The sequence below is a fragment of the Primulina eburnea genome, chromosome 3 (genome assembly GCF_022965805.1).
Source record: "Primulina eburnea isolate SZY01 chromosome 3, ASM2296580v1, whole genome shotgun sequence".
NCBI classification, from domain to species: Eukaryota; Viridiplantae; Streptophyta; class Magnoliopsida; order Lamiales; family Gesneriaceae; genus Primulina; species Primulina eburnea.
In genome coordinates, this window is record NC_133103.1 from 29,618,172 (window position 1) to 29,632,468 (window position 14,297).

Genomic DNA, 14,297 nt, shown 5'->3' on the forward strand with positions numbered 1-14,297 from the left:
GTACGAATCAACATTTTTTACGCCCGAGGTGGCGCATCCCTAGGTCTTTTCGATAAGACTTGAGAAAGATGGGGCCCCGGTATTCCCTCCGAAACCCGAGAGATGCGGAGCTCGGGCATCCTTTTGTTAGAAATACGAAATCCTCACGTCTCCGGTTGTTACTTATTATTAATTACTCTTGTCATTTGAGTTGTGCAGCCTGTGAGATATGCATCAGATAAAATAGTACAAAGACAGTAAACTCGGATAATAATTTTATTTAAAGAAATTATTTCGGATTACATCGAAATATGCCTCTTCTACGAAGGCTTTCCACAGATACATCCAACGTCTCACTTCTCGTGTAGCCCTTCCTTCGTAGCTCTTGGTGTCAGTGATATCGTTGAGAGTGTTCCTCTCTTTACGGAGCATCACTTCATACATGTGATCCCCTTCAAAAGGATCCCCCAGCACGGAAATATGTAGGTACTCCCGATACTTCTCCAATTTCGCCAGCAACCGGGGAGTATTAGCCTCACCACAGTAGTAGAGAAGTTGTAACTCCTGCAGTGCCTCCCAGAAGGCAAGAATCTTGTGAAAGACCTCCTCTTCTATTTCCGTCTTTTTTCTCTCCGTAGACACATTCATGAACTCTTGCGCCAGATCAGGGACGCTGGGATCGCTAGCACCTGCCATTATATCTTTCTAACAACACTTTGCTGGTATGATGGCGGATCGGTAAGGCACTATTTATGATAAGAACAAATTAATAATGACCGTTGATCTTCAAGATGCCTGAACGGTTGAGATAAGTTTTGGAAATTGTGCCGGGAGGTGAAAAGGCGTGCACAGCTGTCGAGGTGTCAGACTTATCCATTTCTCGAGATGTGGAGCGTTTTCTAGTAGGAATTAATTTTGGGTGCATCTCATTGTAGCGAATGCGAAATTCAGGGAGGCTGGATAACAATTCATTCGGGTCCGGAAGACAAATCATCCAGGCGTGACATCTCCTGTACGGGATATTTGAAGGCTCCGATGCTATCATACACCATGAATTATTTCGCACCAATCGGGACAGCGAGTGAGACTCTAGCCCGACTATTTTAGGGATGGGTGGTGATACCCCTATAAGGGCCCGGGTCATGGATGACCCAGGAAGTTTCATTGGGTAGCCCGTATAGAAACCAAGAGGGCGATTATTACCTACACGACTGGGCACTTCATGCATAGCCGGGTATTTACTTACCTCCCGGGCAGCTAGGGACCGGGCTTTCATGCTAAAGCCGAGGGCTCAATACCCGAGTAACTTACTTAGAGGATCTTATAGATTATAGGGAAGAAAGCGACTGGGCTGGAAGTCAACGTCTTTAGCCTGAACGTATCCCCGAAAATATTGAGAAGAAAGGGACTGGACATGCAGTCAACGTCCCTTATCCTTGGAGTACCCATGAAGCTATCGGGAAGAAAGGGACCAGACAGGCAGTCAGTGTTCGAGGGTACAAGTAGTAGGTGAGCACGCGTATCAAGGTAACCCTAGCCTTCCCTCCTACAAATAGCAGGTATGGTTGTCATTTAAAGGTCTAGAATCTCTTCATTCGCAAGCATTCATACATATTTACTCAAGTTTTCTTCCTTGACAACCCTGCTGACTTAAGCATCGGAGTGGTCACGCCGGACACCCCTCCGGCGCCCATTCACGAGTTCCCTTCATTGTTTGCAGGTCACAGTGGAAGCCATTTATCTTGTCCAATTTCCTAAACAACACTATAAATTTTTGGTTTGATCCGGTGGAGCACCCGACCCTGCTCATCCATTTCATCCGGATCGCATCAATCACACGTAATACTTTGAGACCCCTGATCCATATCATATATGATACTGAAAAAATGGCAAAAGTAATGTGAGGGACTTAATTGAAACATGAGAAATCTAGTTGATTCACCTTTTCTTTTTGTTCTGTTTCTTTCCTAGCTTTCAATTCTTCTCTCTTTTGTGCTTTCTCGTCACGCTGTTGCTTCCTCTCACGGGCTTCCCTAGCCTTCACTATCTCTTCCAATCGACGTTGCTCTTTCAACTCAGCCTCAGCCTCCTCTCTTCTAATTTCTTCGGCTTTCCTTATCAGCTCAAGCTCCTCCTTTGTCTTTGTAGGCTCCTCCTGCAACTCGACCTTCTCTTCATCCATGCTAGAAACTGTAGCCAAGCTATTCACTTGTTTAGATTTAGCAGGTTCTCTAGGGGTCACAGTCTTCTCTTTGCTTTCTGTCTCTTTCTTACTCGAACGAATATCCGAGCTTACATTTCCAATCTTTGTTTCTGGCTTCAGCTCCGTAGTAGGACTTCTAGATATCGTATCAGCATTGGCTGGCACTGAGACCACATCAAAATTTCTCTCTCTTACATAACTGGGTAGGATGGGTGGTTTCTCATCAGGGCCGAGTGAACGACCGTCTAAAGTGCCGAATCTCCTTAATGTACTCCTTGTGTTCAGCCTAACATACTCGCTTCGGAACTCATCATTCCCGTTCCAGAGTTCCAGAAAATTTTCAACCTATGGGCGGTGACATTGCTAAGTTAGAGCTGAATTCAGAGTCAAAAAGAAGAAAGGATCACAAAACTAACCACATTCACACAGTGGTGATAGAGAGCCTTCCTATCATCATTAAATGCATAATAAGTTGCTGTGGCACTATCGTTCTTGAACATGAAGAAGTTTTTCCTCTGCAGTATCAAGTACTTAAATTAAAATCACTTCAAAATTTATCAAGAAATATATTCTGATTCAAGTTGGAGAGAAAAATGTCTTGAAATTTAATATAATATAACTACGTCGCTGGTATCTCGTTAGAATTAATAATCATGTATATGATAGATGTAACACTGAGAAAAACAAGAGGAAGATAATTCGAGTTATTGGCCAAAAATTCTCTCTTCTCCGGTGTATCTTTTCCTATTTCCCTCTGATTTCTGTGAGCAAATAACTCCCCCTCGATATGCATTTGGATCTCAGAATCAAAGAGGACATATTATATAAAAAGCTTTAAATATTGACAGATAATAAGGCAGTAAGAGAAATATACTTCTAAGTTCAAATCAATGATTTTAATAAATATGCATTGTAATAATTCATTCGAATCAAATGCCATGAAATGCTTTAAATCTGTCAAAATTGCAGGTCATTACAACTGGAGCTAAGAGTAACATATGGAGCAACTGCAATTAAAGAGGCCCGAGATACAAATGCTCGGAAAAATTTGAGAAATTGTTGTAGCAAAATACACAAGGAACACGATGCAGTAACACTAAACCACAAGTCCCTAGGATGATGAACCGTTATGGTATTATCTTTGCATGTAATATTTCGGGATACAACTAGTTTACATCCACATGGACCATATCAGTATGGTTATTAAAGCCCATAAGGTACGTATCTAAGCTCGAGGCCCGACATTTATGCCCCAACCTAAACCAAGTGTCATCGACCAGTACTTGATAGGAATAGGCTAGTTTTATCAAGGATGTTCAATCACGGTTTAGCCATCATTTGAACTAAATCAGGTCTCAGTTGTTCCAGATTATTAAAGAGTGTTAAAAGAAAAGCCTTTTTGCGTTGATACAAAATTCACCAAATGAAAAACAATGAAAACGATTTCACGATGAAAGATTGAAGAAGAATGAAGAAATCAGAGAAGCTTTTTATTATCACGAAAGGAGTGTGAATTATACAGTAGGTCCTCTATTTATTGCATGTGTTCCCTTGCCTTTCACAAGTCAACAGAAAAATAGTTTTTGGCCTAACTAATTCTCCTAACACTCGTTGGTTACAGTTATGTGGTTGGCTTCCTTTATTGACTCTTCAACAAGTCTCTTGTGCCTTTAAAATCTCGGCCACCACCTCAACAATTCTCCACCTTGGCTAGATTTTTCCATTTTCCAAATGGAGCAGCTTCACACAGTGCTTGAACTTTGTTCCTGACAAAGTTTTGGTCATCATGTCCGCGGGGTTTTCATTTGTTGATACCTTCTCCAACTTCACTCTTACTTTTGCAATTATCTCTCTTACAAAATAGAGTTTAATATCAATGTGTTTGGTTCTTTCATGGTAGACTTGATTCTTTGCTAGATGGATTCCACTTTGACTATCACAGAATACTCTTGGGATCATACCTTTGTCTTCCAAATCAGTGACCATCCCATTCATCCAAATGGCTTCTTTGATAGCCTCTGTGACTGCAATGAATTCAGCCTCTGTGGTTGATAGTGACACTGCATGCTGTAGGTTACATTTCCAGCTAACCACATTCCCATGGTATTTAAACACATATCCAGTTAGAGATCTCCTTGTATCGAGACACCCCGCGTAATCTGCATCCACAAATCCCTTCACTGTTTCTGAGTTTCCTTCCTTTCTTTTATACAACAATCCCATTTTTTATGTTCCCCTGAGATACCTGAAGATCCATTTCACAGCCTCCCAATGTTTCTTCCCTGGTTTGCTCATGTAACGACTTACCAAGCTTACTGCATAAGCTAGATCCGGGCGTGTGCAAACCATGGCATACATGAGGCTTCCTACAGCATTGGAGTAAGGAATCATTTCCATATACCGCACTTCCTCTTCAGTCTCAGGTGAGTCTTTATGTGACAGTTTGAAGTGTGGTGCAGATGGAGTTAATACTGACTTCGATTTGTCCATATTGAATCTCTTCAAGACTTTCTCAATATAACCACTTTGAGTAATGAAGATTCTTCCAACATGTCGATCTCTGTTAATTTCCATGCCTAGTATCTTACTAGCATGCCCCATATCCTTCATTTCAAACTCACTTTTCAGCAACTCTTTCACAATCTTAGTATCAGATTTGCTCTTTGATGCAATTAGTATATCGTCGACATAAAGTAATAAATAAATTTCAGTGTGCTTATCACTTCTTTTATGATAAACGCAGCTGTCATGTTCACTTCTTTTGAAGCCTATTTTTAGCATAAAAGTATCAAATCTTCGATACCATTGGCGAGGGGATTGTTTGAGTCCATATAGCGATTTCTTCAAGTGACACACTTTATCCTCTTCTCCTGGTTTTGTAAAGCCTTCAGGTTGTGTCATAAAAATTCTCTCATCGAGATCACCGTGTAAGAAAGCTGTTTTAACATCGAGTTGTTCCAACTCTAAATCTTCTTGCACCACTAGAGACAACAGCAGCCTTATGGAGCTGTGTTTCACCACATGTGAAAAAACTTCATTATAGTCCACTCCCTCGCGCTGTGAATATCCCTTAGCAACAAGCCTAGCCTTGAATCTAGCCTTCTCAACTTTTGGTATAGCCTCTTTGACTTTATACACCCATTTGCAGCCTATCACCTTTTGCTTCACTGGTTTCTCAACTAAATCCCAAGTTTGGTTCTTTTCCAGAGACTTAAGTTCATCTTTCATAGCCTCTAACCACCTTTGAGAGTTAATGCTGCTCATTGCTTCTTTGAAGGTCGATGGTTCTTCACCTTCAACTTCAGTGGCTGTTGTGAGGGCAAATGCCATCATTTCTGCATATCCGAATCTAGAAGGTGGTGTTATGTTCCTTCTGATTCTATCCCTTGTCAGCCAATAATCATTCATCGCCTCAGGACTGGCTTGTATCTGAGATTCCACCTTCTGTTCAACCAGTTCCTTTGAATCTTCAGGTGATGTTTCAGATGGCTCCACCTCGATCTGAGATTTCTCATCTTCGACAGATTGTTGATCATCACTTGAACTTTGATTTTGTGAAGTATACATCTCATTTTCTCTAAACACCACATCCCTACTGATGATTATCTTGGATTTCCCCTCACTCTTGTACCACAATCTGAAACCTTTGACACCCTCCGGATAGCCAAGAAACATACACTTCAAAGCTCTAGGTTCCAGCTTTCCTGGGTTAATGTGTGCATAAGCCACACATCCAAAGATTCTTAGATTGCTTAGATTTGGGGGTTGTTTTGACCATCTTTCCATAGGGGTTTTAAACTCGATTGCAGAGGATGGGTTTCTGTTTATGATGTATACAGCTGTAGAAGCAGCTCCAGCCCAGAAATCATATGGCAATTTAGCATCTGACAACATACACCTCACTCTCTCCATAATAGTTCTATTCATCCGTTCCGCCAAACCATTTTGCTGTGGAGTTCCCTTCACTGTAAGATGTCTCTCTATGCCATTAGCCTTACAATACTGTTTGAATTCTTCTGAGCAGAACTCTAAACCATTGTCCGTTCGTAGCTTCTTTAGCTTCCTTCCAGTTTGTGTTTCAACAAGTGTTTTCCATTCTCTAAATTTTCCAAATGTATCACTCTTGTTTTTCAAGATGTAGATCCATACTCTCCGTGAGAAGTCATCGATCAGTGATAGGAAATACCTTCCACCACTCTTCGAAGGGACTCTTGCGGGGCCCCAAAGATCACTATGAACATAGTCTAGAGTTTCTTTGGTCTTGTGAATTCCAGTGGCAAACTTCAATCGTTTTGCCTTGCCAAATATACAATGTTCACAGAATTGGACTCCTATCATTCGATCTTTTCCAAGGAGGCCCTGTTTACTGAGTTCCTCGAGCCCTGCATCACTGATGTGGGCTAATCTATTATGCCAAATCTGTGCTCTTGACTGTTGTGTATCTGTTGCTGTTGTGATTGAGGCATCTGCAGTAATGGCCTTTGCTTGCAATAGGTATAAACCATTCTCAAGCCTTCCTTTCATTATTACTAATGATCCTTTCAAGACTTTGAGAACTCCACCTTCAACCTTGCAACAAAATCCGTGGGAATCCAACATCCCTACTGACACTAGATTTCTTTTTAACTCAGGTACATGCCTCACATCAGTCAAAACTTTCTCAGTCCCATCAGCAAGTTTAAGTCTTATGGATCCAATGCCAACTATCTTGCATGCTTTGTTGTTCCCAAGCAATACATTTCCTCCTTCGCTTGGTTTGTATGAGAGAAACCAGTTCTTTTGAGGGCACATATGGAAGGAACAACCCGAGTCAAGAACCCATTCTTGACTTGTTCCCTCACTTGTTACACAAAGAACTTCAGCACTCTCATATCCTTCTGAGGCTACATCGGCATCTCCATAATCCTTTTTCTTGTCCAGATTTTGCTTCTTGAGATCGGGGCAATCTCTTTTGATATGTCCCTCTCTTTTGCACAGAAAACATCTCCTTCTATCCACAGATTTTCTTCTATTAACACTTCTCGGTTTAAATTCTTTCTTCTTACTTCTTCCTCTGATATTCAAGCCTTCTGCCCGGACATCAACGGTCCCTTCCGTTCGTTTCTTGAGTTCTTTAGAGAACAATGCTGCTTGCACTTCTTCAAGAGTTAATGTTTCCCTCCCATAGATTAATGTATCTGAGATGTTATCGAAATCACTGGACAATGATCTTAGGAGAAGCAGAGCTTGATCTTCATCTTCAATCTTTATGTCAATATTCTCAAGATCCAGAAGGATCTTATTGAAGTCATCAAGGTGATCTTCCAAAGATCTCCCTGCCAACATCTTGAAGGTATATAACTTTTGTTTCAAATACAACCTGTTTGCCAAAGATTTGGTCATGTACAGGTTTTCCAATTTTTGCCAAATTGCCGCAACCGACTTCTCTTTTGAAACTTCCCTCAAAACTTTGTCACCGAGGGATAAGATCAAGGCGCTGTGGGCCTTGTCGAGGAGCCCTTTCTTTTCTTTATCAGGCATTGATTCTGATAATTTCTTTTCACCTTCCAGAGCATCCTCAAGACCTTGATGTACAAGAAGAGCTCGCATCTTGAGACGCCATATCCCGAAGTCGTTCTTCCCCGTGAATTTATCAATATCAAATCTCGCAGACGCCATTCTTGATGAAATCAGAAGATTGAAGCGGATGATCATAACCTGGCTCTGATGCCAATTGTTAAAAGAAAAGCCTTTTTGCGTTGATACAAAATTCACCAAATGAAAAACAATGAAAACGATTTCACGGTGAAAGATTGAAGAAGAATGAAGAAATCAGAGAAGCTTTTTATTATCACGAAAGGAGTGAGAATTATACAGTAGGTCCTCTATTTATTGCATGTGTTCCCTTGCCTTTCACAAGTCAACAGAAAAATAGTTTTTGGCCTAACTAATTCTCCTAACACTCGTTGGTTACAGTTAGGTGGTTGGCTTCCTTTATTGACTCTTCAACAAGTCTCTTGTGCCTTTAAAATATCGGCCACCACCTCAACAAAGAGCAAGCGTGAAGACTTTACCAAGAATGCGTGAAGAAGTATTGTGACATTTTAGAAAGGTGTAGTAGTGTCCAAAATGTTCTAGCTTATCTTGTAGTATGTAAAATATTCTAGAGCAACACTGAAATGAGGGATACTGTAGAAATGATCAAGTGGAGTACTCTAGAATCTTCTCATTCCCCTGTATAAATCTTGTAGAATATTTACAAGGCTCAGACTTTACCATAGAATTAGATTGACCTTAGCCATTCACTCTTAGGTCAAGTGTTATAAACACTCTTAGAACATCAATTCCAAATCATCCAAATTTTTATCAAAGTTATAAGAACAACACATTTTATAATTCTAAGTTCCTATAATAGGGTCTAATTTTAGTTAGATGTAGCATTTTTGTGCAAATAAAGCCTATGTCCATCATGGTACTGAAATCTAATGAAATAGCCATAACAGCATAACCTTATAATGTGCTTTAAATGCTCAATGCACCTCTACTTGTCTTAAATGTATGGTAAGAAATACAATAAAACTTGCAAGATAAACCTCACTTATTTTTGCTAATAAACTTATTTTATTGTTATTAAAAAATTTGTGAGGTACATATTTGATTATATTGGGTATGAGAAACCGACTTACGATCTGCTATTTTATCTATTAGAGATTTAGAGTGCCTCACTTTAACATCCATTATTGTTAGTGTGAATAGCGGTTCTAAATTCTAATTGCTCTACGTAGGATACTAACGCACACACACTTTTCTAATGGCAAAAACAAGTAAAAGACTACAAGATTGGGGGCATACCTTCTGGGAAAGTTCTCTAGATAGACGTAGATATTTAGCATATGCCTCTTGACGAATATCGTCAGCAGCTCTGAATCGAGCTTGCAATTCCTTGACCTTTTATGTTCGACGTTGTATTTACTCTCCGCTTCATTACAAGCTATTTGAGTTTTTGAGGATGTGTCTTTGAGATTACCAAGCTCCTTCCTTAAGGTCTGCACATGCCAATATGACATTAAATACACATATAATATTATATTAAAATTATAATATATTATATATATTGTATCAATAATTATCTAAAAAGAAAACGAAAATGTAATAGTAGGACACCAGGTTCCGTTGGAGAACATGAAGCTATAATTTTTTTAAAACATATATAAATTTTATTTTTTTCCGTTTGAGGGGAGGGTGGGATCCTATCCACCAAGTTGAACTACCCAAACAAATTGTGGTCCCTCTAAGAACTACCGGAATATACAGTGGGAATAACCAACCAAAGAATGAAGTAAACTTACCTTTAATTGCTCCTCAGCTTGTTCTCTCTGTTCAAGAGCCTGCTGGATTTCATTTTGGCTACACTTGCTAGAGGATAATTGTTCGCGAAGCTGCTTGATTTCATGAATGAACTGCTTTTCTTCCTTCAATCGAAGTGTCTCATGTTGTATCATATGTTCAATAGTTTTTATCTGCCAATAGATACAATTCAATCATTAAAAAAATGTTAACAGCATCATTTTTGAGCTATGAACAGAAAAGCGACAGACAAATGCAAGTGGTGTGCATGCAACAGGAAACATAATTCTTACCCGACTATTCAAATCCTCCATGGATGTTGCATTCTTTGCCTTGTTGATTACAGATTGAAGAGAGTTTATTTCTATGCGCTTTTCCTTCAACAACTTTTTTAAGCTTCTGTCTTCACCTTTAGCATATTCATAATCAATACCATTATTCTGATCTTTTGCCTAAGAATCGATGAATTATAATTGTATTATCGTTTTGTCCTCAAACATTACAAAAGAAAATAAAAATAACAATATGCATGTTTCTTACTCTTTTTTCCTGAATTTGGGCTCGAATAGAATCCCTGAGCTTTGTCTTCTCGTTAACTTCTAGTACTGCAATCCTAATTTGTTCTTGGAGTTTTTCATCATTGTATCTTGGCGTCCTAACAAAAAAGTTGAACGGCTTTGTCACAGCTACGCCACTCACATCCTCTTTAGTGACTGTTTCAGAAGTAGAATCTGGTGAAACCTTTGAAATTTCAATGCTGTAAGAATTTCCAGTGTTCCCATTTTTGGCTAACAACAAGGTCTCGCCATCAGTTCTGGCGGCACCGTCCACCATGTCTTTAACATCTGCACACTCTAACATGGAGTTGGATACACCTTTGTCAGAAACAAAGGTATCTAAAACCTCCGATCCACTGGTGGCATCTTTTTCACTGGACACATCTACATGGTTCACAGCAGAAGAATTATGAGCTTCAGTTTCCAATTTCACCGCTGAGGCTGGTGGGTTACAGTCATCTTCAAATTCTGCACTTAATTCACTGCCCTGTGAAATTGGTTCCTTATCATTAGAAACAACTTCAGATTCTGAATCATCAACAAGTAATGAAGATATGACTCCAGCAGTTTCAGCATCAGAAATTTGAACTTCATTCGCAGGCCTGTGAACATGAACACTTGAAACTGGTATTTTCTGAATTGGCCCATGGTTCACAGCAGAAGAATTATGAGCTTCAGGTTCCAATTTCACTGCTGAAACTGGTGCGTTACGGTCATCTTCAGAATCTGCACTTAATTCACTTCCCTGTGAAATTGGTTCCTTTTCATTAGAAACGATCATCCTGTCAGACCCTGAGCATACATCATCGATAGTAGACGTTTCCAAGCTGTCGAGATGAACATGTTTGTTCTCAAAACTTTCAGATTCAGAACCATCAACAGGTAAAGAAGATATGACTCCAGCAGTTTCAGCATCAGAGATTTGAACTTCATTCGTGGGCCTGTGAAACTGAACACCTGAAACTGGTATTTTCTGAGTCGGCCCAGAAGCACCAGCCTCTCTTTCAGAAACACTAATTTTGGTACTTGCTCCATTGCCATCTCGGGAGTTGATGGCATCTTCTGGATACGTCATGCTGCCTTCAACATGGTATACACCAGAAACTCCTTCATCTTTTACTTCTAAAACCTCATCGCTAACCATTCTGACATTGCAATCAACATTACTCTCCACAGCTTTGTCTTTATCCAGCCCGTATTGATCGTCTTTTTCAGTATCGATATCAGACTTCTGATCTTGCATAGCTTCTTTACCCAAAGCCGACTCAGCCTCATCCTCAACTGTCTCTTGCTTGTCAAAGGGTGACAACGAACTCTTGGGATCTTCCCCTTCTGAATTAACAACCAATATTAGGTTCGGAACTTTAAATTCCTGATTCTCTTCGACACCAGGAGATGCTTCTGATATCAACTGATCCTCCACCGTAACAACTCCAATTTTCCCATTTTGATCCTCAAATTTCGCAAATTCATCTTTTTCAGATCTTTCAATCTTTCCATTTGATTCGTCAGACTTGTTGATTTCAGATTCTGCCCCACATTCAGGTTTTCTAAAAGTTGTATCCGTTTCATCCTCTGGCACAACTCCAATTTTCCCATTTTGATCCTCAAATTTCGCAACTTCTGCTTCTTCAGATCTTTCAATCTTTCCATTTGATTCGTCAGCCTTCTCGATTTCAGATTCTGCCCCACTTTCAGGTTTTCTAACAGCCGTATCCGGTTCAGCCTCTGCCACAACTCCAATTTCCCCATTTTGACCCTCAAATTTCACAACTTCAGCTTCTTCAGATCTTTCAATATGTCCATTTGATTTGACAGTCTTCTTAATTTCAGATTCTGCCCCACATTCAGGTTTGCTAAAAGCCAGCTTGTCTCGGATCTCATCCTCATCCCCAACAGAGCCCTCTATACCTAGAAGAACTCCATTTGCCAGCGATGGATTTTCATGGGTACTTGCCGCATTCACAAATCCCCCCTCCGTTGACGTAGGATCAATTTCCCCATTCACAACATCGGCTTTCCCATTTTGGTCACTCAATTCTTCCAAATATTTATTGTCCTTCCCGACAGTATCTAGGTCCCTACATATAGAAATGAAAGGTACATCAGGACTGCCATTCACCAAGGTAAAACTCTCATCTCCACCCTCCGCATCCCCATGTTTCCCCATATCCGCACCTTCCGGATTCTCGTTCCGTGCATCCAGTTCTATCTCAACAGGGGCACTGGATTCATGCCAAGGACTACCATCCACGGGAGTCATACAGTTGCCATCAGCATTCTGGTCACCGACATCAGTCACCAAAACATAGGAATCTTCCGGATCATCGGCTTGATCGTGATTCCCAATACCATTTAACCCGGACTCGGCAAGATCCTGAAAAGATCTGGCCTTGAATTCCGATTTCTCTTCAATCCCAGCCACCTCAGAAACCGCCCGACTACAAACCTCATCTTCGGCCGTCATATTCCCAATTCCCAGATTGCAGATCAAAATTATCTGTAACAGGGAAATCAAATTCAACGACCAAGCAAACACATAAGAACATGCAAATTTGTCATTAAACTTGAAATCAAGAAATGGGAAACGAAATAAAGAAAAGAAAATAACAACCAGAAAGGAAATTATTTTGCAGATTGCATTGCATGAATCAAAAGAAAATAGAGGGAAGGGATCCAATTACCCGAAAAACTACGATCTTCCAGCGATATTCAAAGATATTTGTGGATCGGGATCACACAAACTGTAGGAAATCTCCACTTATTTCAATTTGTGCTGCACACAAACGGAAGTGAAGAGATACTAGAGATAGATATATTGTCATCTACATCTGTATATATACATATCTATATAGAGAGAAAGAGCGAAGGTGACGAAACAGCTGGCGAGGGAAACTTGTGTTTCTGTCAACTACATCTCTTGTATTTGAATCGAGTCTCTCTTTTTATTAATGAATACTAGCAACCGAGGTACACGCGTTGCGTGTGTCATGAATATATGAGCGTGATATATTAAACATTCATGATATCACAACACCATGACACAAAAATATTTTGTATCATAAATATATTATTGAAATGCAATAATGTTAACATTCAATGTAAAAGAAGTAAACAAATAGTCAAAAGATGGTCCAAAAAATATTAGAATATGCATCAAGTATTCAAATACACCATATTAGTATATATGCAATTGTGCCAGATGAAAGTTTGGAATTTTGTTATCGCAACTCTGCTAGATCTTGAAACATTTGAATTTAAAACCTATAAACCAAAATCTAAATGTGTTTATAAACATTATAATAAAACAATGTCTAAGAAGACATAATATAATGATTTAGTGACTCTGTTAAGAATATGTGAAAGATTAGATCAAATGACCTTGAAACTCGTAATAAATAAATTATCACCCGCAAGATAAAAACGAACAAATTAATTTGATATAAAATTCGATTAATTCTTTCACACTCTCAAAAATATGAAATAAAATACAAAATTAAATTAATAGACTGGGAATCAACAATCATTGATATAAACTGCACATCACAGCCATCTGCCGAAACAACTCCATGATATTTGCTCCCATGCAAGTGTCAGGACCATACCATACGCTTAAATTAGGCATCTCTGCAAAAGCCTTGAAAATTACCAGATGCAGCTCACAATAAGTAAAAAGAATCTGAAGTATGGACATAAAGTAAACAACCAAATGATTATTCAAAAAGAAATGGCACAGCCAACCTGCAGAATGGTTTGCACGACATTAGAAGAGGTACATGTAATTGTTGGAACAACTTCATGTGTGTAAGCTTTGGTCTCGAGGGGTGTATTAATATAGACGACATGCAAAGAGGGAGAAGGAACGGAAGCTGCAGCGGTGGCAAGATAATCCATATATTTAGGACTGGATACAGCATCAGCCAAGGAGCACCCAATACGTTCATTAGACATCCTGTACACACCTACCTGAACAAATTCATTGTTCAAACATGCTCACAACAAACTGAAATAACTATACCAGTTTCATAAATCATTGTTTGTGTTAAGAACCAAACATAATAAATAAAGCAAACATATTATATCCACTTCTTTCATCAGAAACAATTCTCCAAATCAATAACTCTAACCATGGAAGATTCATTCACTCTAAAACACAAAATTTACTGTTAAATCTAAAACGGTCATTCCCTTCTGCAAAGTGGCGAGTTTTCTACCGTAGAAAAAACCTTGCA

The 14,297-nt window shown here is 39.4% G+C and overlaps 2 protein-coding genes across 2 annotated transcripts in view; both read right to left on the reverse strand.

Annotated features, from left to right (window-relative positions):
• Positions 1-12,968, reverse strand: part of LOC140827514 (uncharacterized) — a 28,568-nt gene extending 15,600 nt beyond the window's left edge. Inside the window, 8 exon segments of the mRNA XM_073190194.1 lie at positions 1,922-2,527; positions 2,599-2,697; positions 9,014-9,114; positions 9,117-9,207; positions 9,511-9,681; positions 9,802-9,960; positions 10,049-12,565; positions 12,750-12,968. Of these exon segments, the coding sequence (XP_073046295.1) occupies positions 1,922-2,527; positions 2,599-2,697; positions 9,014-9,114; positions 9,117-9,207; positions 9,511-9,681; positions 9,802-9,960; positions 10,049-12,532 (3,711 nt within the window). The 5' untranslated portion in view covers positions 12,533-12,565; positions 12,750-12,968.
• A 620-nt stretch (positions 12,969-13,588) lies between these two features.
• LOC140827231 (quinolinate synthase, chloroplastic-like) lies at positions 13,589-14,016 on the reverse strand. Its single transcript, XM_073189859.1, has 2 exons — positions 13,807-14,016; positions 13,589-13,702 (listed from the first exon to the last, which is right to left on the reverse strand). The coding sequence occupies exons 1-2, from the start codon at positions 14,014-14,016 to the stop codon at positions 13,589-13,591; spliced, it is 324 nt and encodes a 107-aa protein (XP_073045960.1).
• Positions 14,017-14,297: the final 281 nt, after the last annotated feature.

Bases quoted from the DNA above. Each gene is read 5' to 3' on its own strand.
- LOC140827231 (XM_073189859.1), bottom strand. From the start codon at position 14,016: ATGTCTAATGAACGTATTGGGTGCTCCTTGGCTGATGCTGTATCCAGT. The intron at 13,703-13,806 runs GTTGGCTGTGCC...GTAATTTTCAAG, and splicing joins TCGTGCAAACCATTCTGCAG to GCTTTTGCAGAGATGCCTAA.